Here is a 24,393-nt window from a genome sequence, read left to right as displayed (position 1 = left end):
CTAGTTCTTAGAGCTATTATTGGTTCATCGATAGAGGAAGTTACCAGTAACTCAACTAACTAAATTTGATGCTTATAGCTCTTAAACTTTAGAAAATATAAACTTTTGCGATTTGCCATGGCACCTTTGGGCGGAGATATATATTCACCATAGCTCTTTGGACTTGGGTGGTCAAATCGATATAAGTTAAGACTATCGACAATCTAAGGAGGCTGGAGAGTCCAGTCATACATTCAAGGGGAGAAACTAACCAGTAGAACAGATTTAGTTCAGATTATATTCGGACTAGAGAGAGTTTAGACCTATTGTTCCAAATTATATAAAATATATTATTTCATCGAACACCAAGCTGTTATATATTCACAAGAACCCAACACAGCGTCCCTAATCACTAGTAGTCTAGTGTGGGAGCGCTTAACTGGCGCCCGAGCAGGGACCCACATTCTTCACGGAAATAAAGGGAAATGGTGACGTGTCAATAATTCTATAAAAATAACTTATTAACGAGATCCCCTGAGCATTAGCTATTTCAATAATTTTTCGCGTCTTTCTGCTTACACAAAAAACACGCACACACACACACATACACACACACATACACACACATACACAAACACATACATACACACACACGCATGGGCTGCAGTGTGCGCTTACTATGAGAATTTAATTGTTTAATAACTTTTTTTGTGGACGTACGATCTTCATGAAACTTTCAGATTATGATGATAACACGGATATGCATGTATTTGCCAAAGCACAAGTCTCTAGTATTTGAAATACGCGTTTTACAAAAGTGAGGGTGACGGGTGAATATAGGGGTGGGTGGTAAATTTTAACAAAAACCGAAATTGTATAAATTGCATATAAGCATACATAAAAAAAATTTGCAGACTCTAGCAATAAAGGTGTAGAAGATATAATTTTATAATTGGTTTTCGATAAGGGTTTTTATCGATAAAAAAGATCGGGATGAGTTATCGATTTTTAATGATAAACTCGATATCCGCGCTGTAAATACGGACATTTTAAAAAACATTTGAAGTCCCTAGCTCTTATATCATCTGAGATCTACGCGTTCATACATACGGACAGACGGACAGACGGACGGACAGAGCCAAATCGACTCAGCTCGTCACCCTGATCAAGAATATATATACTTTGTGGGGTCTGCCACGCCTCCTTCTGCTTGTTACATACATTTCAACAATACCATTATACCCTGTTTTCCCATTGAAAATGGGTTCAGGGTATAAAAAAATCAAGTACAAATAAATTGTTCCAATCCAATTGGGCAATTGTTGGCAAAATTACGAAGTACTTCTGTAATTTGCAAAGTAATGGTGTCTTTGCCATAACATAATACAATAAATAATAACATAATTTCTAGCAAGTGTTGGTGCACTAGATAATTCTATAGCATAAAAGAAATCGTGGCTAAATGGTGGTATTGGCAATACCTAGGTTCAAATCCCTGGCGAGACGACTCTTAAAACAAAAATACAAGAAATTTGCAGGTATATTGGTGGTACGAAATTGATTCTCATATCGAGGTTCAAATCCTTGCCGTAAGACAATTTTCATAAAAAATAAACTTCACAATTTCCACCTGTGTTGAATGATGGGTTTCCGTATAAATTAAAAGGAATCTAGTGGTCGAAGTTAATTTTAAAGCACTAAATATATAACAAAACAAGTAAGAAGGCTCTGGTCGAGACTGCTCGACTAGGAGATACCCTGAACCCTCCAAGCTGATATTCTAATCATTCTGCACTTCTTCTATGTACACAAACATACACATGCATTTATAAGCACGCGCTCTGCTAACTGCGCAGTAAGCAGCGGCTGCGCTTGGGCTGCACTGCAATGTGGGCAATATTATGACAATTTATTTGTTGAATAATTCCTTTTGTAGACATACAATCTTAATGAAACTTTCAGAGCGTAATCATATGGTTTAAATGTGTGTACATTCCAAAGCACAAGTTTCTAGTACTTGAAATGAGTTTTTTACAAATTGGCGTGGTATCCAAAATCTGTAAATTACAAAATCTTTGTGTCCATTAACTTTATATACAACGCAAATTTGAAGTGTCCAGGTTTAAGAGTGTTCAAACTAGGCTGAAAAAAACCAAGTCGATTTTTCGATTATTCGCGATAAAAAAGTTATCGGATGAGCTATCGAAAAAATAAAGCAAACTCGTACTGCCTATGGTATACACGAGTATGCATGCTAAATTTCAGCTCTCTAGCTCTTATATCTTCTGAGATCCCTTTGCTCATACGGACGGACGGACGGACAGACGGACAGGGCTATATTGACTCAGCTCGTCGTCCTGATCAAGAATATGTATACTTTGTGGGGTCTGCCACGCCTCCTTCTGCCTGTTACATACTTTTGACAAAAACATTATACCCTGATTTCCCATTTTTAATGGGTTCAGGGTATAAAAAATAAATAAATTAAACGAAAGTAAGAGAGAGACCAGATGATTGTGGAACCACCCTCACCTAAGTAGGTCTTACACCAAAAAGGACACTGAGGGCTTCCCAAGCTATATAAAATAATAAAAAGTGTTTGCCGGCTCGGTAATAAAAGATAATAATAATAATAGTAATTGTTAATTCAAGTAATTCTATAACAGACAACGCAATAACACACGTAAGAATACACATAACACACGTAATTCAATACAATAGGTAATTCAATGAAATAATATAAAAGAAACAATCAAATTAAGACTAAGGACAAAAAAAGATTCGCAAAAGACGAAATGAAGGAGGACCGCAGTGTGTCGGTCAAAACAAAAACTGGAAAAATTCTTCGTAAATCACACTTAAGAAAATAGAAAAAAACGAGTAAGAAAGCTCTAGTCGAGACTACTCGACTACGAGATCCTCTGAATTCTTGGAGCAATAGATATTTCAATAATTTTTCGCGTCTTTCAGCTTACACAAGAAACACGCACACACACACACGCACGTACGCACACACAGGCATACATACACATACACGCATACAGACACACATACACACACACACACATAAAAAAAACATACACAAACACATACACACACAAGCACCCACGCATAAGCACGCATGGGCTGCAGTGTGCGCTTACTATGAGAACTTAATTGTTTAATAACTTTTTTTATGGATCTTCCGATCTTATATCTTCTAATATCGACGCGTTCATACATACGGACAGACGGACGGACAGACGGACAGGGCCAAATCAACTCAGCTCGTCACCCTGATCAAGAATATATATACTTTGTGGGGTCTGCCACGCCTCCTTCTCCCTGTTACATACATTTCAACAAAACCATTATACCCTGATTTCCCATTGAAAAAGCGTTCAGGGTATAACCAGTTAGAAAACTCTAGTCGAGACCGCTCGACTAGGAGATACCCTGAACCCTCCAATCTGATATTCTAATCAGTGTGCACATTTTTTCGGCTTCCATACATACACACGCACGTATTAAAACGCGCTCTGCTAACTGTGCAATAAGCAGCGACTGCGCTTGGGCTGTGCTGCAGTGTGGGCAACAGTATAAGAATTTATTTGTAATATATTTTAGAAAATATTTGTATTATAATCATAATGTTCGAATGTATTTACATTCCAAAGCACAAGTCTTTAGTATTTGAAATACGCTTTTTACAAATGTGATGGTGATGGGGTGGATATAGGGGTGGAGGGTAAATTACAACAAAAATCAAAATTATATAAAATACATATAAGTCTACATAATTTGCAAGCTCAAGCTCTAAAGGTGTAGGAGATAAGTTAAGCGCACCCACACTAGAGTACTAGTGATTGGGGACGCTGTGTTGGGTTCTTGTGAATATATAACAACTTGGTGTTCGATGAAATAATATATTTGATATAATTTTGAACAATAGGTCTGAACTGTGTCTGGTCCGAATATAAACTGAACTAAATCTGTTCAACTGGTTAGTTTCTCCCCTTGAATGTCTGACTGGACTCTCCAGCCTCCTTAGATTGTCGAAAGTCTTAACTCTTCCCCATCTAAATATCTGCGTCCCGCAGATCAGGGTGCATATGTCCATTATAACGATATTCATTCAATATAAATTGTCCAATATAATGATAATTATCCAATATAAATTGCCCAATATAATGATATTTATCCAATACGATATCCATCCAATATAAATTGTCCAATATAATGATAATTATCCAATATAAATTTATTATCCAGAGTCCATAAATTAGCATAAAGAGGGCCAATGATATCCACCTTCAAGTTAATTCAAAGCATTCATAGTTCCATACATTTAGTATTCATTTGTGGTTATGGCAATACATCCAACATTGTAAGCGCATTTATTTCATTCCGTCTGGCATCTCGGAAATCCCTATTACCATGAATGATGGAAACTAGGAGGGATATACCACGTGTAAAATGCTGTGGATGCTATGGGTGCTAAGGAAGTTAAGGAAGCTAAAAGAAGATTATTGCAATATAATTAAATTTGCTATGGGTGCCAGGAAAAAAATTAAAAGAGGATTATTACAATATAATTAAATGTGCATTTTCCTTCTTTTTTTCTATTTTCTTAAATCTGATTTATGAAGAATTTTTCCAGTTTTTGTTTTGTTGATAATCATTAATTCCACGAGACATATATGTCCCTTGTACACCATTACTTCTTAATGAAATATTCTGTAAATTCACACAAATGGCATAAGCTTCCGGTAAATTTTTAGGTTTGCTAACTGTTAACATCCTCGGTAGGTCACCGTTTAGTCCCCTTATGAAAACATCTAAAGCTCTATCTCTATATGATTCTATTAATGCGGACAATACTACGACTCATTGTTCGCTTGCCTTTAAGGCCTGTAAAATTAAAGAAAACTGACTATTAACTTGCTTATAGTAGGTTTCCAAGTCGTTGTTGCCTTGAATCATTTGATTCAATTCGTATTCCAAGGTTCGAACATCCCTTTTATCAGCATAATGCAATCGCCAAACTCGCTTAATTTCAGGCCGTACGATTACAGTGAAACATCGGCAATTCCAATTACTTTTCCTCGTATATGTAAAATTATTTAGCGATATAGAGGTCTTTCCTTGATAATAGAATAATCTTCAAGTACGGACTCGATCCTGTTTACCCACGAGGCATATTGTGAAGGGTTTCCCTCAAATGTGGGCAACACTTTAACACAGTCCGGCAATGACGAAATTTCATTTCATTCAAGCTCCGAACGTGGACGGGCCAGTGAGGTTTGTTCCTCTATGAGAGACTGATTAGTATCCTTTTCCAAACGATCCACTTTCCTATTCAATTGCTTCGAATCTTCCTTAAGACTCGAAAATTGATCGGCTAACACCGTTATTGCCGCGCTTAACCCTTGCAATGTTTCATTTATATTTTCCATACTGCCTACGAATTTAAATTATTTATTAGCAAATTAATCTCACTTTAAATGTTATTTTAAACAAGAGCATTTTTTTATGACTTACTCACCCGTTACCTGGTATTTTTATACCCTGAACCCATTGAAAATGGGAAATCAGGGTATAATGGTTTTGTGAAAAGTATGTAACAGGCAGAAGGAATCATCGCAGACCCCATAAAGTATATATATTCTTGATCAGGACGACGAGCTGAGTCGATATAGCCCTGTCCGTCTGTCCGTCCGTCCGTCCGTCCGTCCGTCCGTCCGTCCGTCCGTCCGTCCGTATGAGCAAAAGGATCTCAGAAGATATAAGAGCTAGAGAGCTGAAATTTGGCAAGCATACTCGTGTATACCATAGGCAGTACAAGTTTGCTTTATTTTTTCGATAACTCATCCGATAACTTTTTTATCGAGAATAATCGAAAAATCGACAATGTTTTTTCAGCTTATTTTGAACACTTTTAGACCTGGAGACTTCAAATTTGCGTTGTATATAAAGTTAATGGATACAAAGATTTTGTAATTTACAGATTTTGGATACCACGCCCCCTTCGCCCCCAATTTGTAAAAAACGCATTTCAAGTACTAGAGACTTGTGCTTTGAAATGTACACACATTTAAGCCATATGATTACGCTCTAAAAGTTTCATTAAGATCGTATGTCTGCAAAAGAAATTATTCAACAAATAAATTCTCGTTATATTGCCCACACTGCAGTGCAGCCCAAGCGCAGCCGCTGCTAGCTGCGCAGTTTGCAAAGCGCGTGCTTATACGTGCATGTGTATGTATGTGTGCATAAAAGAAGTCCAGAATGATTAGAATATCAGTTTGGAGGGTTCAGGGTATCTCCTAGTCGAGCAGTCTCGACTGGAGCCTTCTTACTTGTTATACCCTGAACCCATTGAAAATGGGAAATCAGGGTATAATGGTTTTGTTGAAATGTATGTAACAGGCAGAAGGAGGCGTGGCAGACCCCACAAAGTATATATATTCTTGATCAGGGTGACGAGCTGAGTTGATTTGGCCCTGTCCGTCTGTCTGTCTGTCCGTCTGTCCGTCTGTCCGTATGTTTGAACGCGTCGATTTCCGAAGATATAAGAGCTAGAGACTTCAAATTTTTTGTAAAATGTTCGTAATTACAGCGCGGATATCGAGTTTATCATTAAAATTCGATAACTCATCCCGATCTTTTTTTATCGATAAAAAACCTTATCGAAAACCAGTTATAAAATTATATCTTCTACACCTTTATTGCTAGAGTCTCCAAATTTTTTATATATGCTTATATGCAATTTATACAATTGCGGTTTTTGTTAAAATTTACCCCCCACCTCTAAATTCACCCCCTCACCCTCACTTTTGTAAAACGCGTATTTCAAATACTAGAGACTTGTGCTTTGGCAATTACATGCATATTCATGTTATAATCATAATCTGAAAGTTTCATGAAGATCGTACGTCCACAAAAAAAGTTATTAAACAATTAAGTTCTCATAGTAAGCGCACACTGCAGCCCATGCGTGTTTATGCGTGGGTGCTTGTGTGTGTATGTGTTTGTGTATGTGTGTGTGTTTCTTGTCTAAGCCGAAAGACGCGAAAAATTATTGAAATAGCTAGCACTCCAAGGGTTCAGGGGATCTCGTAGTCGAGCAGTCTCGACTAGAGCTTTCTTACTTGTTTTATTCTATTTATTTATATAATTTTTATTATTATTATTATTACCTTTTTTAGTTAGATTTCTTTTTAGGTTTTTTTTATTTTTTCGTAAATTTTTCAAAAAATTTTTTGCTTACGGCTTGAGCTCGGTGCACAAGTGAACTAAATTTTAATGTCGGAATACTTACTTACTATTCGACTCGATGCAAGGCCTACTATGTTATCAATTTAATTTTTCGATTTAATTTTTCTACATTAAATCAGTTTTTTCATTGTTTCCAAGTTACTGCTATTTTCCGTTTCCAATTGAGATAAGAAAATGATATTAATCGTCTCGCGGAATTCCTTGCTGTGGAGATAAAACGTTAGTAATGCTCTAACAGTCTTGTAAACACCATTTTTTTAACACATTTTTTTTAAACACATTTTTAGACTCATTCACGAATGTGAAATGAGTATATTGGTTTTGTGCAATGTCCGTCTTGCTGTCCGTCCGTCTGTCCGTCCGTCCGTCTGTCCGTCTGAAGCTATTGAAGCTAGAGACTTGAAATTTGGAACACATACTCGTGTATAACTCCGATTTATAAAGTGTTAAAATTTTCCCGATCCGCCCACTAGGGGCGTGGCAAATCGGTAAATGCATTTTCCGATATACCAGAAATCATGTTTGTTGAAGAGCTAGAAAGCTGAAATTTGGTATGTAGGTCCGCGCCGATCACCCAAGATCACAAGCTATGGCGGATATATTTCCGCCCATTAGGGGCGTGGCAAATCGGATAAAACTGTATCTCCTAAAGTTGTAAACCTAGAATACTGAAATTTGACATGTAAGCTGATGTTTTAATTCTATGAAGATAGGTGAAAAAATTATTTATCTACGCCCACTAGGGGCGTGGCAAATCGGACCTGAAGATATAGTGATTTTTCGAATTCTGCTATATTTTAGGCACTATTGATGCTAGAGACCTGAAATTTTGTATATATACGCGGGTTGACCACCCACGTCCAACGAGCTATGGTAGATATATGTCCGCCTATAGGGGGCGTGGCAAACCGCAAAAGTTTATATCTCCTACAGTTTAAGAGCTAGAAGCTTCAAATTTGGATAGTTAAGTTACTGGTGTCCTCCTCTATCGATGCCCCAAAAATAATTTTTAAGCCTCTTTAGGGGCGTGGCATATCGAAAAATACCCTGTAATTTTCAAATTTTTGAGCGTAAGAATTCAAATTTTGCATTTAGGTAACCGGTTGCTCGTTCTAAAAACTGGCTTAAATTGAGGAGTCTACGGCCACTAGGGGCGTGGCAATCGGCATTTACAGTGCCTGAATTGCGACATTTATATGCGTCAGCCATCTATTTATGTATATGTACACATAAGTAGGCTTAATAGGCATTGATAGCACGGAAGGAAACATTTTAATAAAATTAATAAAATATAAAAAAGCTAAAATAACAAAAATTTGCAATTTACAAAAAAGTGTTTCAGCGGGATTTGAACTCGCACCCAACCCAAACAGCATGTTTGTCAAAATAGCTAAAGTAAAGATCGTCGGCGCTTCAGCCTACAGCACCACCGCATCGTTTCGATCAAGAGTAGGTAAAACGAAATCACATTATTGTTATGACGCCGCATAGCAAAGAAAAGCCAGTGTAGCGGCTGGAAATTCAAAAACAATGCAAAGACAAATCAATCGCAACGGGATTCTTAGAATATGCTAAAGCACGCATTTATGTGTACATACATAACGAAATATGTATGAAAAAATAAAAACAAGTAAGAAAGCTCTAGTCGAGACTGCTCGACTACGAGATCCGCTGAACCCTTGGAGCAATAGATATTTCAATAATTTTTCGCGTCTTTCAGCTTACACAAGAAACACGCACACACACACGCACGTACGCACACACAGGCATACATACACACACAAGCATACAGACACACATACACAAACACATACACACATACACAAACACATACACACATACACAAACATTTACATACATATACACACACAAGCATAAACACGCATGGGCGGCAGTGAGCGCTTACTATGAGAACTTAATTGTTTAATAACTTTTTTTGTGGACGTACGATCTTCAGATTATGATTATAACATGGATATGCAATTGCTAAAGCACAAGTCTCTAGTATTTGAAATACGCTTTTTACAAAAGTGAGGGTGAGGGGTGAATTTAAGGGTTGGGGTAAATTTTAACAAAAACCGAAATTGTATAAATTGCATATAAGCATACATAAAAAAAAATTTGCAGACTCTAGCAATAAAGGTGTAGAAGATATAATTTTATAACTGGCTTTCGATTAGGTTTTTATCGATAAAAAAGATCGGGATGAGTTATCGATTTTTAATGATAAACTCGATATCCGCGCTGTAAATACGGACATTTTTAAAAAATTTAAAGTCTCTAGCTCTTATATCTTCTGAAATCGACGCGTTCATACATACGGACAGACGGACAGACAGACGGACAGGGCCAAATCAACTCAGCTCGTCGCCCTGATCAAGAATATATATACTTTGTGGGGTCTGCCACGCCTCCTTCTGCCTGTTACATACATTTCAACAAAACCATTATACCCTGATTTCCCATTGAAAATGGGATCATGGTATAATGAGTGGAAGGGGGGGCGCTAACCTGATGACGCGCAGTGTATTTATTCCTTACTTTAAGGAAATGTTATTATGAATTATCTTTATTTTTAATTTTATAAAAAGGGAAAATGCACAATTAATTATATTGTAATAATCCTCTTTTAACTTCCCTAGCACCCATAGCATCCACAGCACTTTACACGTGCTATATCCTTCCTAGTTTCGATCATTTACGGTAGTAGGGATTTCCAAGATGCCAGAGGGAATGAAATAAATGAGCTTTCAATGTTCGATGTATTGTCATAACCACAAATGAATACTAAATGTATGGAAAAATATATTATTTCATTAAACACCAAGTTGTTATATATTCATATAAGTATATATATATATATTTATATATACCTATACTTATATATATGTCGGAATGATATTATGAGAAATGAATTACACAGGGACGTGTAACTGTCAGTATGGCCGTGTCGTGTCAGTGCGATATTACACTGTTGAAATTGCAAGATTGATTTAGTATTGTGGTGCAATTAAAGGATGCACTGTCACTAAGAGAGAGACAACAATAGCTGTTGCTGAACGTAGTCCCGGGTGTCGCTGGGTGAGAGCGAGACGGCTAGTCATGCCGTTCGCAGCAGGGTCGCTGTGCTTTCGATGAACAAGAATATGCGACCATGATTAGAACTTTCGAGAGTAGAAGAGAGGTCACACTTGGAATGAGTATTGAACGAGAAAGAGCATTAAAAAGAGTTTAGCGACACACCGGGAATTCGTTATTAAGCGCAGCTATGATGGAAAACCAGAATGAGAAACGCATCGCCCCGACATATATATATATATATATATATATATATATATATATATATATATATATATATATATATATATATATATATATATATAAGTATATGTATATACATATATAAATAAGTAGAATTAATATATTGGCGCGCACTGTAATTGTGCCTTCTACCTATTTGAATGCGAGTACTTTGACAGGGTATGGTTTCACACGAGCGCAGCATGCATAGTGAAGTTGCTTAGAGCATTTAGATTATCAATATTTATAGAATCGTAGCATTAGCAAGATTTTAGCGATCTAGTTTTACAGATTTAGAAGATATAGTTTTATCAGATTTGCCAGAATAACTTGTTGCTCTTGGGTAGTCAACACTAATCTACATACCAAATTTCAGCTTTCTAGCTGTTCAGCTAATATGATTTCTGGCATATCAGAAAATGTATTTTCCGATTTGCCACACCCCCAATGGACGAATCCGGAAAATTTGAGCATTCGGAGATATATACGAGTATGTGTTCCAAATTTCAAGTCTCCAACTACAATAGCGCCTAAATAAACTGCGTTCATGCGAACACACGGGCGGACATGCATCAAACAAGTATACTCATTTCACTTTCGTGAATGTGCATAAAATTTTAAGTTTCTAGACCATATCTTCTGAGATCGACGTGATGAGACACACGGACGGGCGGATAGACAGACAGACGAACAGGGATAAATCGGTTCAGCTCGTCGCTCAGGTCTGCCAGTCCTGCTTCTGCCTTTTACATACTTTTAACAAACCCAGTATGCCATGATTTCCCATTGAAACTGGGTTCAGGGTATAACAACTAAGAATGCTCTGGTTGAAACTGCTTGCTCACGGCATCCCCTTTCGAGAAACTAACATTTAAATAATTCGTCGCTTCTTTTCTATTTACACAAGGGAACATATTTATAAATACGAGCTTATTAAGTTAAAGTTTAAGTTTAACCCCAAACATTTTTATCGATTTTCTGCGTGTGCACCAAAATTTCCAAATTTAAAGACCCTAGCTTTTTAGGTTATGAAATCGAAGCGTTCATATATACTGATGGACGGTCGGACATAAAACATGGTCCTAAGAGAAATTTTATAAATGAGTATATACAGTGACGAACTAAATTATTGGCACAGCAAGGCTTTAAAACTTTATAGCAATTTTTCAAATGTTTTGAAACGTTTTTTTAATGAAACAAAAACTTAACCAAATAGAAAAAAAATTTTTCTAAGAATTTAGCATATTTTTTTACTTTTCTTAATAATGGTACCTAAGCTAAAAGAGACATCGATAGCTCAAAGGAAAATGATCCTGCATTTGGATGATCAAGGCAAATTTTATGCATAAACCAGAGAGATAATAGAAAGAAACCGATTTTCTATTCGAAGCTACGTGCAGCGCTCCAAGGAAGCCCGCAATCTGCAAAGTTCATAAATATACAGGTCGCCTTAAGTTGTTGAACAGCCATGAATGCAGGAAAATTGTTCGAAAAGTGCATGTGAATCCCAAAATAACATCCACACAGATTTCTGCTGAAGTTACAAAAGAAACGGGGAACGATATGCACCCGATTACGATACGAAGAGTACTGCACATGGCTAGACGAAAGCCGTGCATCAAAGGTGCTTATAAAAAAAGCGTTTGGAGTACCCTAAGGAAAATTTTAGCAAGCCATCTGATTATTGAAGTCAAGTCTTCTTCTGTGATGAGTGGAAATTCAATATATTTCGATCGGATGGGCGTTAAACTGCTTAGAGAATGCCGAATACTTCGTTTCACAAAATCAAAATTACGCCAAGTTTGAAGCATGGTGGTTGTGGGGCGATGGTCTGGGGTTGCATATTTGCTGCAGGGGTGCCCGAATTGGTATTTGTAGACGGTATAATGGACTAACATTTGTATCTAAACATTTTGAGTGATAACCTTTAAAAAAATTCTGAAAAGCTACAACTACCAAGCTCGTTCACATTTCAACATGACAATGACCCAAAGCATTCTGCCCATATCGTCAAAATATGGCTACCGCCCATGTGTTGCCGCACTCACCACTATCTCCAGACCTAAATAGAATTGAACGCTAGTGGAAAGAATTGAATAGGCGCATCTCAAATCGGGTAATAACAAAACAAGCCGACCTAAAACAAGCTCTTATTGAGGAATGGCAAAAATTAGTGAAGACGTCACTCAAAAATAATTTTTTTTTCGATGCCAAACCTATTATTAGCCATTATTAAAGTTTAAAAGATACATACGCAATGTTTTTATGTTTTTTAATTTTTTGTTTTTAGTGTGCCAATAATTTAGTTCAGCAAAATCGAGGTTTATTTTTGGTTATTAAATTTTTTTAAAAAGTGCGTTGAAGTTTTTCGCAATATTTTTACTGTATAATTTAATAAATACCCAATTCTAGTTAGTAGATTTTTTGTTTCACTAAAAAAACGTTAAAAAACAATTACAAAATTGCTTTAAAATTTAAATAGCTTGCTGTGCCAATAATTTAGTTCGTCACTGTAGCTTATTTGGCTTAAGAGATCACATACAGGCGCTCTAATCAAGAATAAATATGTATTAGATGTATGTACATATATGTATGTATGTATTTATTTTATTGGGTCTGTGTAAGCAGAAAAGAAGTGAAGTTCCTCCTCGAGCAAAATAGGGGAAGTCTAGACAAGAAATTTACACGTCATCAATGAATAATTACCTAAGAAGAACCTTAAATTATTTTAGAATTTTTAAATTATTATATTATATTTCCTCTGTTCTTTAAAAAAAAAAGGAAAAACCTCACAAGTGCAATTTGTGCGCTAAATCATTTCCAACTCCTGGCGATTTAAAGTCACATAACTACGTCCACAGTGGAACCTGGCCATTTAAATGTACAATTTGCTTCCGTGGATTTTCAAAGCAGACAAATTTGAAAAATCATTTGTTTCTGCACAGTGGTAAGTCCTAACTAATTTTTATTAAAACAAGTTGCAGTCATACGTTACCGACTCCAGAACACTCATTCACAAAACATTTTCTGATTTGACACGCCCACAATCGGTACATAAAATTTACATACAATTTGGCAAGAAAGTGTTTACACACAGGGAAAAAATTTTAATATTTTACTTTGAAGCGAAATAAAATCAGTAAGAATATGCATATTTAAATGTTTATACCCTGAACCCATTTTCACTGGGAAATCAGGGTATAATGGTTTTGTTGAAATGTATGTAAGAGGCAGAAGGAGGCGTGGCAGACCCCATAAAGTATATATATTCTTGATAAGGGTGACGAACTGAGTCGATTTGGCCCTGTCCGTCTGTCTGTCCGTCTGTCTGTTCGTCCGTCTGTCCGTATGTATGAGCGCGTCGATTTCAGAAGATATAAGAGCTAGAGACTACAACTTTTTTTAAAAATGTCCGTATTTACAGCGCGGATATAGAGTTTATCATTAAAAATCGATAACTCATCCCGATCTTTTTTTATCGATAAAAAACCTTATCGAAAACCAGTTAGAAAATTATATCTTCTACACCTTTATTGCTAGAGTCTCCATATTTTTAATGTATGCTTACATGCAATTTATACAATTTTTATACCCTGAACCCATTTTCAATGGGAAATCAGGGTATAATGGTTTTGTTGAAATGTATGTAACAGGGAGAAGGAGGCGTGGCAGACCCCACAAAGTATATATATTCTTGATCAGGGCGACGAGCTGAGTTGATTTGGCCCTGTCCGTCTGTCCGTATGTATGAACGCGTCGATTTCAGAAGACATAAGAGCTAGAGACCTCAAATTTGTTTAAAATGTCCGTAATTACAGCGCGCATATCAAGTTTATCATTAAAAGTCGATAACTCATCCCGATCTTTTTATATCCCTAAAAAACCTTATCGAAAACCAGTTATAAAATTATATATTCTACACCTTTATTGCTAGAGTCTCCAAATTTTTAATGTATGCTTATATGAAATTTATACAATTTCGGATTTGTTAAAATTAACCCCAACCCTTAAATTCACCCCCTCACCCTCACTTTTGTAAAAAGCGTATTTTTGTCAATTACGTGCATATCCATGTTATAATCATAATCTGAAAGTTTCATGAAGATCGTACGTCCACAAAAAAAGTTATTAAGCAATTAAGTTCTCATAGTAAGCGCTCACTGCCGCCCATGCGTGTTTATGCTTGTGTGTGTAAATGTTTGTGTATGTGTGTGTGTGTATGTGTGTGTATGTATGTGTGTGTATGTATGCCTGTGTGTGCGTGACTGCGTGTGAGTGCGTGCGTGTGTGTGTGTGTGTGTGTTTGTGTGCGTGTTTCTTGTGTAAGCTGAAAGACGCGAAGTTATTGAAATAGCTATTACTCCAAGGGTTCAGGGGATCTGGTAGTCGAGTAGTCTCGACTAGAGCTTTCTTACTTGTTATTGGTTGGGTTCAGGGTAGTATCTAGTCGAGCACTCTCGACTAAAGTTTTCTTACTTGTTTTTAATTAATTTTTGACTTAATGGAATTTAATGAAACTTTCAGCATATGATCTACATATGTATTATATTGAATATTTTAGAAATTAAAAAAAAAATTAAAAATCATTCACAATTATCTATAGTGGCATCTGACTTGAACTTGAATGTTTTTATTCGATAAAAACATAACGGGATGATTTATCGACTTTTAAAAGCAAACTCGACATCCGCGCTGTATATACGGTCATTTTAAAAAATTCAAGTCTCTAGCTCTTATATCTTTGGAAATCGACGCGCTCAAGCATACTGACAGACGTCAGACAGGCGGACAGACGGACTGACGTGCTTCTTATAAAAATGGGACAATTTCGTTTGACCGCCTGCAGCACACTGACTTTGTCGTGTAATATTTTCACTGCTCGAGCCTCAAGAGACTGAGCCGAGCAAATACGAAATTGATTAGTATCTAATGCACATTTTTTCGGTGGTGAAAAAGTTTGTTCTACATGTCACATGTATGTGTTCTTTGGACAGTTATTTCAAATAGTAGAGACTTGTGCTTTGGCATATACACGTAATTTAATGTTATATTAACGATCTGAAAGTTTCACGAGCATAGTTCATCAACAAGAAAAGTAATTAAACAATCAAATAGTAGTACATAGTAGTAGTAATTTGCCCACGCTGCAGTCCATGCATGCTTATGCCTGCATGCCTATGTGTGTGTTTCTTGTGTAAGCAGAAAAGTGCTAATAATTATTGTGAAATATCAATCCTTAGAAGGGTTCAGGGATTTCGTAGTCGAGCAGTCTCGACTAGAGCTTTCTTACTTGTTTGTATAGCTGGCATGTTTGCAATTATTATATTAAAATACAAAGAAAGTTAAAAATTGATTATTTAATGCATTTTTTACATATAATTTGAATGCAAACCAAATGTATGTTTATTAATCTTACATTTTTTATTTAATTAGGGGATAAACCGCATGGCTGTGAATTATGTGGAAAAAAATTTGCATTAGCGTGCAACCTGAGAGCACACATGAAAACCCACGATGGTAAGAATATAGACAATATTACAATAAATAGGATAAAATTAAAAATAAAGATAATTCATAATAACATTTCCTTAAAGTAAGGAATAAATACACTGCGCGTCATCAGGTTAGCGCCCCCCTTACACTCATTATACCATGATCCCATTTTTAATGGGAAATCAGGGTATAATGGTTTTGTTGAAATGTATGTAACAGGCAGAAGGAGGCGTGGCAGACCCCACAAAGTATATATATCCGTCTGTTTGTCCGTCTGTCCGTCCGTCCGTGTGTATGAACGCGTCGATTTCAGAAGATATAAGAGCTAGAGACTTTAAATTTTTGTAAAATGTTCGTAATTACAGCGCGGATATCGAGTTTATCATTAAAAATCGATAACTCATCCCGATATTTTTTTATCGATAAAAACCTTATCGAAAACCAGTTATAAAATTATATCTTCTACACCTTTATTGCTAGAGTCTCCAAATTTGTAATGTACGCTTATATGCAATTTATGCAATTTCAGTTTTTGTTAAAATGTACCCCCACCTCTAAATTCACCCCCTCACCCTCACTTTTGTAAAAAGCGTGTAATTGCTTTGGCAATTACATGTATATTCTTGTTATAATCATAATCTGAAAGTTTCATGAAGATCGTACGTCCATAAAAAAAGTTATTAAACAATTAAGTTCTCATAGTAAGCGCACACTGCAGCCCATGCGTGTTTATGCGTGGGTGCTTGTATGTGTATGTGTTTGTGTATGTGTGTGTATTTGTTTGTGTATGTGAGTGTGTGCATGCGTTTGTGTCTGTATGCGTTTGTTTTTATGTATGCCTGTGTGTGCGTACGTGTGTGTGTGTATGTGCGTACGTGTGTGTGTGTGTGCGTGCGTGTTTCTTGTGCAAGCTGAAAGACGCGAAAAATTATTGAAATATCTATTGCTCCAAGGGTTCAGGGGATCTCGTAGTCGAGCAGTCTCGACTAGTCTTCTTACTTGTTTTTATAACCTGAACCCATTTTCAATGGGAAATCAGGGTATAATGGTTTTGTTGAAATGTATGTAACAGGCAGAAGTAGGCGTGGCAGACCCCACAAAGTATATATATTCTTGATCAGGGCGACGAGCTGAGTTGATTTGGCCCTGTCCGTCTGTCTGTCCGTATGTATGAACGCGTCGATTTCAGAAGATATAAGAGCTAGAGAATTTCCGTGATTACAGCGCGCATATCAAGTTTATCACTAAAAATCGATAACTCATCCCGATCTTTTTTTATCGATAAAAAACCTTATCGAAAACCAGTTATAAAATTATATCTTCTACACCTTTATTGCTAGAGTCTCCATATTTTTAATGTATGCTTATATGCAATTTATACAATTTCAGTTTTTGTTAAAATTTACCCCCCACCCTTAAATTCACCCCCTCACCCTCACTTTTGTAAAAAGCGTATTTCAAGTACTAGAGACTTGTGCTTTGGCAATTACATGCATATCCATGTTATAATCATAATCTGAAAGTTTCATGAAGATCGTACGTCCACAAAAAAGTTATTAAGCAATTACGTTCTCATAGTAAGCGCTCACTGCCGCCCATGCGTGTTTATGCTTGTGTGTGTATATGTATGTAATTGTTTGTGTATGTGTATGTGTGTGTGTGTGTGTGTGTATGTATGTGTGTGTATATATGTATGTGTGTGTATGTATGCCTGTGTGTGCGTGCGTGCGTGTGTCGTGCGTGCGTGCGTGTGTGTGTGTGTGTGTGTTTGTGCGTGCGTGCGTGTTTCTTGTGTAAGCTGAAAGACGCGAAAAATTATTGAAATATCTATTGCTCCAAGGGTTCAGGGGATCTCGTAGTCGAGCAGTCTCGACTAGAGCTTTCTTACTTGTTAATTTATTCTGTCAGTACCCACCAGGTTAACTTATCAATAAGTGATTCTTGTTGACATAAAAATGTAGGTATTATCATTTAAACCCAAGTGATTCTACTAACTATAAATATCATGTTAAAGTTTTTTTTTTTTTTTTTGTTTCTTACTTATTTTTGTTTGCACAAAAATCTTGGTTTTCTTTAAAAAGTTATAAAATTACTTCAAAAACATTATTAATAATTTTTAAGTTTATTCGCGGGGCTTAAAAAATTAAAAAAAAAAATTCTTTATAACTTTAAACTAGTTTTAAACAAACTCTTTTAAATTACCGCTGGTATCGATGGTTTTTTCCATCGCTGAAAAATCCATCGAGTGGTGCCACCATGTATGTAAATGTTTGTGTATGTGTGTGTGTGTGTGTATGTGTGTGTGTTTGTGTGTGTGTGTGTGTGTGTGTATGTGTGTTTGTGTGTGTGTGTGTGTATGTGTGTGTATGTATGCCTGTATGTGCGTGCGTGTGTGTGTGTTTGTGTGTTTGTGTGCGTGTTTCTTGTGTAAGCTGAAAGACGCGAAAAATTATTGAAATAGCTATTACTCCAAGGGTTCAGGGGATCTCGTAGTCGAGTAGTCTCGACTAGAGCTTTCTTACTTGTTATTGGTTGGGTTCAGGCACTGACCAGAGAACACATAGACTAGACATGTAGAACAAACTTTTTCAACACCGAAAAAATGCGCTGAAGAGACCGGACAACTTCGTATTTGGTCGGCTCGGTCTTCTGAGGCTCAAGCAGTTAAAATAAGGCAAGACAAATTCAGTGTGCTGCAACTGCTGCCACGAAATGCACGCATTACCAAATGAAGCACGGCTATGCGCTCTTTTTCCCTTACTCACTCTCTCCCTCTCTTTATGGTCTCTCTATGGTCTCTCGAATAGCAGCAGCGCACGAAAATTGAAAATTGTTCGCGACGATCTCAGCTTGTTCTTTATGAGTGAAGGGTATACCGAAATCATAAAAGCGTTTGTCACGCTCATGCAAACAACATGTAAGCGTTTCGATGGTTATTCGTGGGAAGGGTATAAAGAATATGATTTCGCGACGGGCAAGTACACACACACTTGTAGTCCCTTGCTACATGTATGAGCATTTGTGAGCTGCGTGCGTTACTCTTACTGCTTATAGCAATTTTAAAGCCCAGCATTTGCATTTGGTCGGTCTTACGGACTGTCATAACCACTTTACACAGATGTACTATGTATGAACATACATATGTACATAAGTACATTTATATATTATTATTGCTAATCATGTTTATAAATGTGTTTATATCCGTAAATAATTATATATAATTAAAATTATTTTATACACATTTTTAACCGAAAAAATTATCGTAAAACACTACTAACTTTATTAAATGCTATGCAATATATGAAATACATATGTCATATTACACTCAAGCTTTACTCATTATTGTCAAAAATTTCTAATTAGGTCATAATGGCCCATTTTATAGTCACCCTACGATTCAAATCATACAAAATTTACAAACTACTAAATCCAGAGACAATTAGCTTGCCATCCCATACAAGCATACACATACACAAATGTATGTATGCATGTGCTCACTTCACAAGGCAGACCAACGGTAAATTTTGGGCTTTACAATTTGCACAGGCTGTTGTACACAGAAAGAATACATTTTCGCGACGAGCATGCACACACACACTTACATCCTTGCTACGTGTATGTGCTTTTGTGTGCGTGCGTCGCGAAACTCAATTCTTTCTCAGTATTTTCGTCTATCATCAGCGGCAAATTTTGGGCTGATAGTTAGTCAGCTACTTAAATAAAAGCGCCTCTTCCGGTCAAACCCAAAATCGTTCACACAATTCAAAGTTGTCGTAGGCACACATCAATGCTCATGTCGCATGCATACACATACATATAAACATACACACACGCACATATAAAGGGACTAAAATGCTACTACAATGATTACCCCATCATTTGTGAGCATCGCGGCCCCTGCGTACACACAATCAAACATATTTCTGTAAGTGTGAGCACTTCATAAGATCGACCAAATTCAAATGCTAGGATTTCAAATTGCTACAGCCAGCAAGGGCTTTGCACACAGGCATACAAATGCTCATAGTACATGTAGCATACTGTAAGTGTGTGTGTCCATGCTCGTCGCGAAAACATTTTCATTATGCGCCCCAACGCTTTCATACTCTTCCGACAAATAATAACGAAAACGCATGGCAATGGCTTAAAGAGTTCGGAATACCCTTCACACAGAAGGGAAGGCATGGCTGCGAAGAAATTTCAATTTTCGTGAGCTGCTGCTTGTGCTCACAATGTGAGCCTCACATGCATACATACATATACACATTTGAGAGAGCAGAGAGCATCGAGAGAGAGAGAGAGCAAGGGAAACATTGAGCATAGAGGGATCTTTTGTTCAACATTTGACCATCTCGGTCGAGCGCATGAAGCGAAATGATTGTGCTTTCGTATATTTTAGTAACCCAAACCTAAAAGTGAGGAGCCGAGCGAATACGAAGTTGTCTGGGGTGTTAACGCTCGAAAAAAAGTGTGCAAAACGCTTTACACTACGTGTCCGGTCTATGTGTTCTCTGGTTAGTGGTAGTACCTAATGCACATTTTTTTGGTGGTGAAAAAGTTTGTTCTACATGTCTCATCTATGTGTTCTTTGGTCAGTGGTGCAATTAAAAGATGCACTGTCACTAAGAGAGAGACAACAATAGCTGTTGCTGAACGTAGTCCCGGGTGTCGCTGGGTGAGAGCGAGACGGCTAGTTATGTCGTTCGCAGCAGGGTCGCTGTGCTTTCGATGAACAAGAATATGCGACCATGATAAGAAGTTTCCAGAAGTGAAGAGCAGACACACTCGGTCGAAGACGATTGAACGAGTAGGAGCATTTAAAAGAGTTTAGCGACACGCCGGGAATTCTATTTTAGCAACTGGCTAGTCAAGCAAAGTAGTGGCGCGGGTGCTAAGGGCGACGCAAATTATGTTAGAGTAGGAGAGGTTTGAAACCTCTTCGATGTTATTATTATTTTTTTTTTTCATCATATTTCGTTTTTTATAAAATACTAGCTGGCCCGGCAAACGTTGCATTGCCCTCTATATTATTTCTAGATAAAAAATTGTTGAAAGCTGTGTTGTTCAGGTTGGGATACACTCGGATTAATTTATTAAATGTCGGATTATATCCGTCTCCAATAATTTCCGCCCCAAATGAAGTCATTTGGAAACAGGCATTGTATTTTTGAGTGTTCGCTAGAAAATGTCGTGATTCTAGTGTTTCGCCATAACGCAGGAAACGCAATGGCGGGCGTTTCACCAACAAACTTCAATGCGCCACAATGCTGGCAAACAACGTCCATTGGACCAATGCAAACTAAACGATTCAAGCTATAGTCAATGGTGCAATCATATCGAAACGCTTCTCGATTCAAATCAATCCTTGAACCATTTCTTATTGCCATTTCACGGGCTGCCTCTTTGAGAAGCACGAATTATGGCCCTTCTTTGCTGGGTACTAACGCGGCGCCTTTCTCGGGCGATTTCTCGCTCTTCGTCAGATAATTGACTCGCGCTATTCCGTTGCCTAATTGCATTATGGGTCCGCCGGGAAAGATTAGATCTTCTAGGACGCGGCATTTTTATACCCTGAACCCATTTTCAATGGGAAATCAGGGTATAATGGTTTTGTTGAAATGTATGTAACAGGGAGAAGGAGGCGTGGCAGACCCCACAAAGTATATATATTCTTGATCAGGGCGACGAGCTGAGTTGATTTGGCCCTGTCCGTCTGTCCGTATGTATGAACGCGTCGATTTCAGAAGATATAAGAGCTAGAGACTTCAAATTTGTTTTCAAATGTCCGTAATTACAGCGCGCATATCAAGTTTATCATTAAAAATCGATAACTCATCCCGATCTTTTTTTATCGATAAAAAACCTTATCGAAAACCAGTTATAAAATTATATCTTCTACACCTTTATTGCTAGAGTCTCCAAATTTTTAATGTATGCTTATATGCAATTTATACAATTTCGATTTTTGTTAAAATTTACCCCCCACCCTTAAATTCACCCCCTCACCCTCACTTTTGTAAAAAACGTATTTCAAATACTAGAGACTTGTGCTTTGGCAATTACATGCATATCCATGTTATAATCATAATCTAAAAGTTTCATGAAGATCGTACGTCCACAAAAAAAGTTATTAAACAATTAAGTTCTCATAGTAAGCGCTCACTGCCGCCCATGCGTGTTTATGCTTGTGTGTGTATATGTATGTAATTGTTTGTGTATGTGTATGTGTGTGTATGTGTTTGTGTATGTGTGTGTGTATGTGTGTGTGTATGTGTGTGTGTGTGTGTGTGTGTGTGTGTGTGTGTATGCGTTTGTGTGTGTATGCGTGTGTGTGTTTATGTGTGTCTGTATGCGTGTGTGTGTATGTCTGCCTGTGTGTGCGTACGTGCGTGTGTGTGTGCGTGTTTCTTGTGTAAGCTGAAAGACGCGAAAAGTTATTGAAATATCTATTGCTCCAAGGGTTCAGGGTGTCTCGTAGTCGATCAGTCTCGACTAGAGCTATCTTACTTGTTTTTTTTTTTAATTTCGAATTTTGAATTTTTTATTTTTTTTTTTTTTTTGAATAGTCAGGTCTGCTTGAGGCTGTGCCGTAGACTGACTGACTACATTTGTTTATTTACTTCTATACAGGACCGAAACTGTCACTGTTGTCAAGGCTACTGAGTATAAATGAAAATGAAAATCTTTAGGGAAAAAACCGCGTTTTTCAAGTATTCGTCAAATTTTTTCAATATTTTAAAGATCTACTGACCTACTCGTGGCGGAGACGAATCCAACAAATCAAAAACCATGAAAATTGGCCCAGCACATATCAAGTTATAAGTGTTGGAGCACTTTTACACAACTCTCTTTTATATACACTGCGCGTCATCAGGTTAGCGCCCCCCTTTACACTCAACCTCAAAGCTAAATAAAATCTAAACCATCAGAGCTCCATCTTTGAAATTTTTTTACTTTATACTCCGTTTATTTCTTTTTAAAATACAAAAAGAATGGCTACTGTAACATTAAGGATTATTTTTAAATAATTTTTTTTGTAAAATGTACAAAAAACATGTAACAAAAATTTGGTCATCAGATTAGCGCCCCCTACGCTAAATTCGATTTATTTAAGCTAATGACCAAAAATAACACCGTATTTTAAGCTATTATTATTTTTAAGTAATATTAGTAGTGCGTAGTGCCGTTTTTTGTTTGAAATTACTTCAAAAATTCGATTAGGAGTGGAATTATAAAGTTGTTCAATATTGTTCAAGGATATGGTTGGCCAAGCGTGTTCAGTACCTTCGATTAACTCTGTCTTTGCACTATAATGCTTTCCGGACTCATATACTTCCTGACCATCCATCCCCAGACGTTTCCAATGATATTAAGGTCGAGTGAGTATGGTGGCCACTCCATGAGATCAATTTTTTGGCCCTGAATCCAGGACTTCAGGGATTTGGAGCATTATCATGCTGGGAAATCTAATGCCGGTTTTCAGACAGATTATAGAAATGCGGAACAGCAGTTTTAAACACGGTGTTATAGTCCTATGCGTTCATGCGCGATGTCAAAAATTGAAGCTTACAAGCGCTGTAGTAAGATATTGCACCCTAAATCAATGCCACACCACCCCCCCGCCGCAACGGCTTGGAAACCGTTCCAAATTATGTTCTTCTATGCTTAGGTCATGGATATAATAAATTTAGCCATCAGTTCCTTCCAAATTCAATTTTTCTCATCAGAAAAGCCAACATGCTGCCATTGGATAAACCACGTCATGTTCGCCCGGCCAAAATTAATGCGTATTTCTTTTCTCAGCATATCGACTGGTGTCTTTTTTTTTACATACTGTTTCTTTAGGTAATTAACTTTCCTTATTGCTCTTTGGACCGTTGAGAAGCTCGTCTTAACACCGATTTTATCCCTAATCTTGGTGGTCGATTCATGGGAATTCGAAGCTTCCCGAACTAATGCTCTTCTATTTCCTTCTGAAATCGCTTGATTATTGCCGCTTATATAGTTTTTTCCATAGTTTTCCCTATTTGTAAGAAAATTGCCACTTAGTTTTCTGTTTTTTCCTGTTTTTTCAGCAATTTTATGGTTGCATAGTCTAGATTCAAAGTATGCCTCAATCTTTGATTTTCAACCAAAGATAAAATTGTTTCTTTACCCATACTATAAATATATTGAATACTTTGAGCTTCACAAAAAATTTGGTGAGTGTAATTGCCAAAATAAGCAAGATAATTACAATTGCATTTGGGGGCGCTAATCTGATGACGCAAAATAAGTGCACACATTTTTTGCGAAAATAGAAAAGAATAGAAAATAAAACAGAACGGGTTTTCTCTCGCGCTTTTTTTTGGTATGAGAGACATC

The 24,393-nt window shown here is 37.0% G+C and overlaps 1 protein-coding gene and 4 long non-coding RNA genes across 5 annotated transcripts in view; 3 read left to right on the top strand and 2 right to left on the bottom strand.

The window, feature by feature from the left end:
* LOC149270094 (uncharacterized) overlaps positions 1–24,393 on the top strand; it is a 49,851-nt gene that overhangs the window by 14,663 nt on the left and 10,795 nt on the right. The window contains exons 6-7 of the mRNA XM_089463595.1: positions 13,318–13,483; positions 15,970–16,053. Coding sequence (XP_089319721.1) covers positions 13,318–13,483; positions 15,970–16,053 — 250 coding nt within the window. The remainder of the gene's footprint in view (positions 1–13,317; positions 13,484–15,969; positions 16,054–24,393) is intronic.
* LOC149270096 (uncharacterized) lies at positions 256–10,551 on the top strand. The gene is made up of 2 exons (XR_016268942.1): positions 256–467; positions 9,879–10,551. It is a non-coding gene; the product is annotated as an uncharacterized LOC149270096 (long non-coding RNA).
* Positions 3,871–7,251, bottom strand: LOC149270098 (uncharacterized). Its single transcript, XR_016268938.1, has 2 exons — positions 5,504–7,251; positions 3,871–5,419 (listed from the first exon to the last, which is right to left on the bottom strand). It is a non-coding gene; the product is annotated as an uncharacterized LOC149270098 (long non-coding RNA).
* On the bottom strand, positions 9,790–10,414 carry LOC149270097 (uncharacterized). Its single transcript, XR_016268941.1, has 2 exons — positions 10,110–10,414; positions 9,790–10,023 (listed from the first exon to the last, which is right to left on the bottom strand). It is a non-coding gene; the product is annotated as an uncharacterized LOC149270097 (long non-coding RNA).
* LOC149270095 (uncharacterized) lies at positions 10,820–13,311 on the top strand. Its single transcript, XR_016268939.1, has 3 exons — positions 10,820–11,615; positions 12,949–13,112; positions 13,165–13,311. It is a non-coding gene; the product is annotated as an uncharacterized LOC149270095 (long non-coding RNA).

Source organism: Drosophila arizonae, chromosome 3 (genome assembly GCF_054131065.1).
Source record: "Drosophila arizonae isolate 15081-1271.41 chromosome 3, UAZ_ARI_1.0, whole genome shotgun sequence".
Taxonomy (NCBI): domain Eukaryota; kingdom Metazoa; phylum Arthropoda; class Insecta; order Diptera; family Drosophilidae; genus Drosophila; species Drosophila arizonae.
The sequence above is the reverse complement of the archived record's forward strand: the minus strand, read 5'-3'. Positions and strand labels throughout refer to the sequence as shown.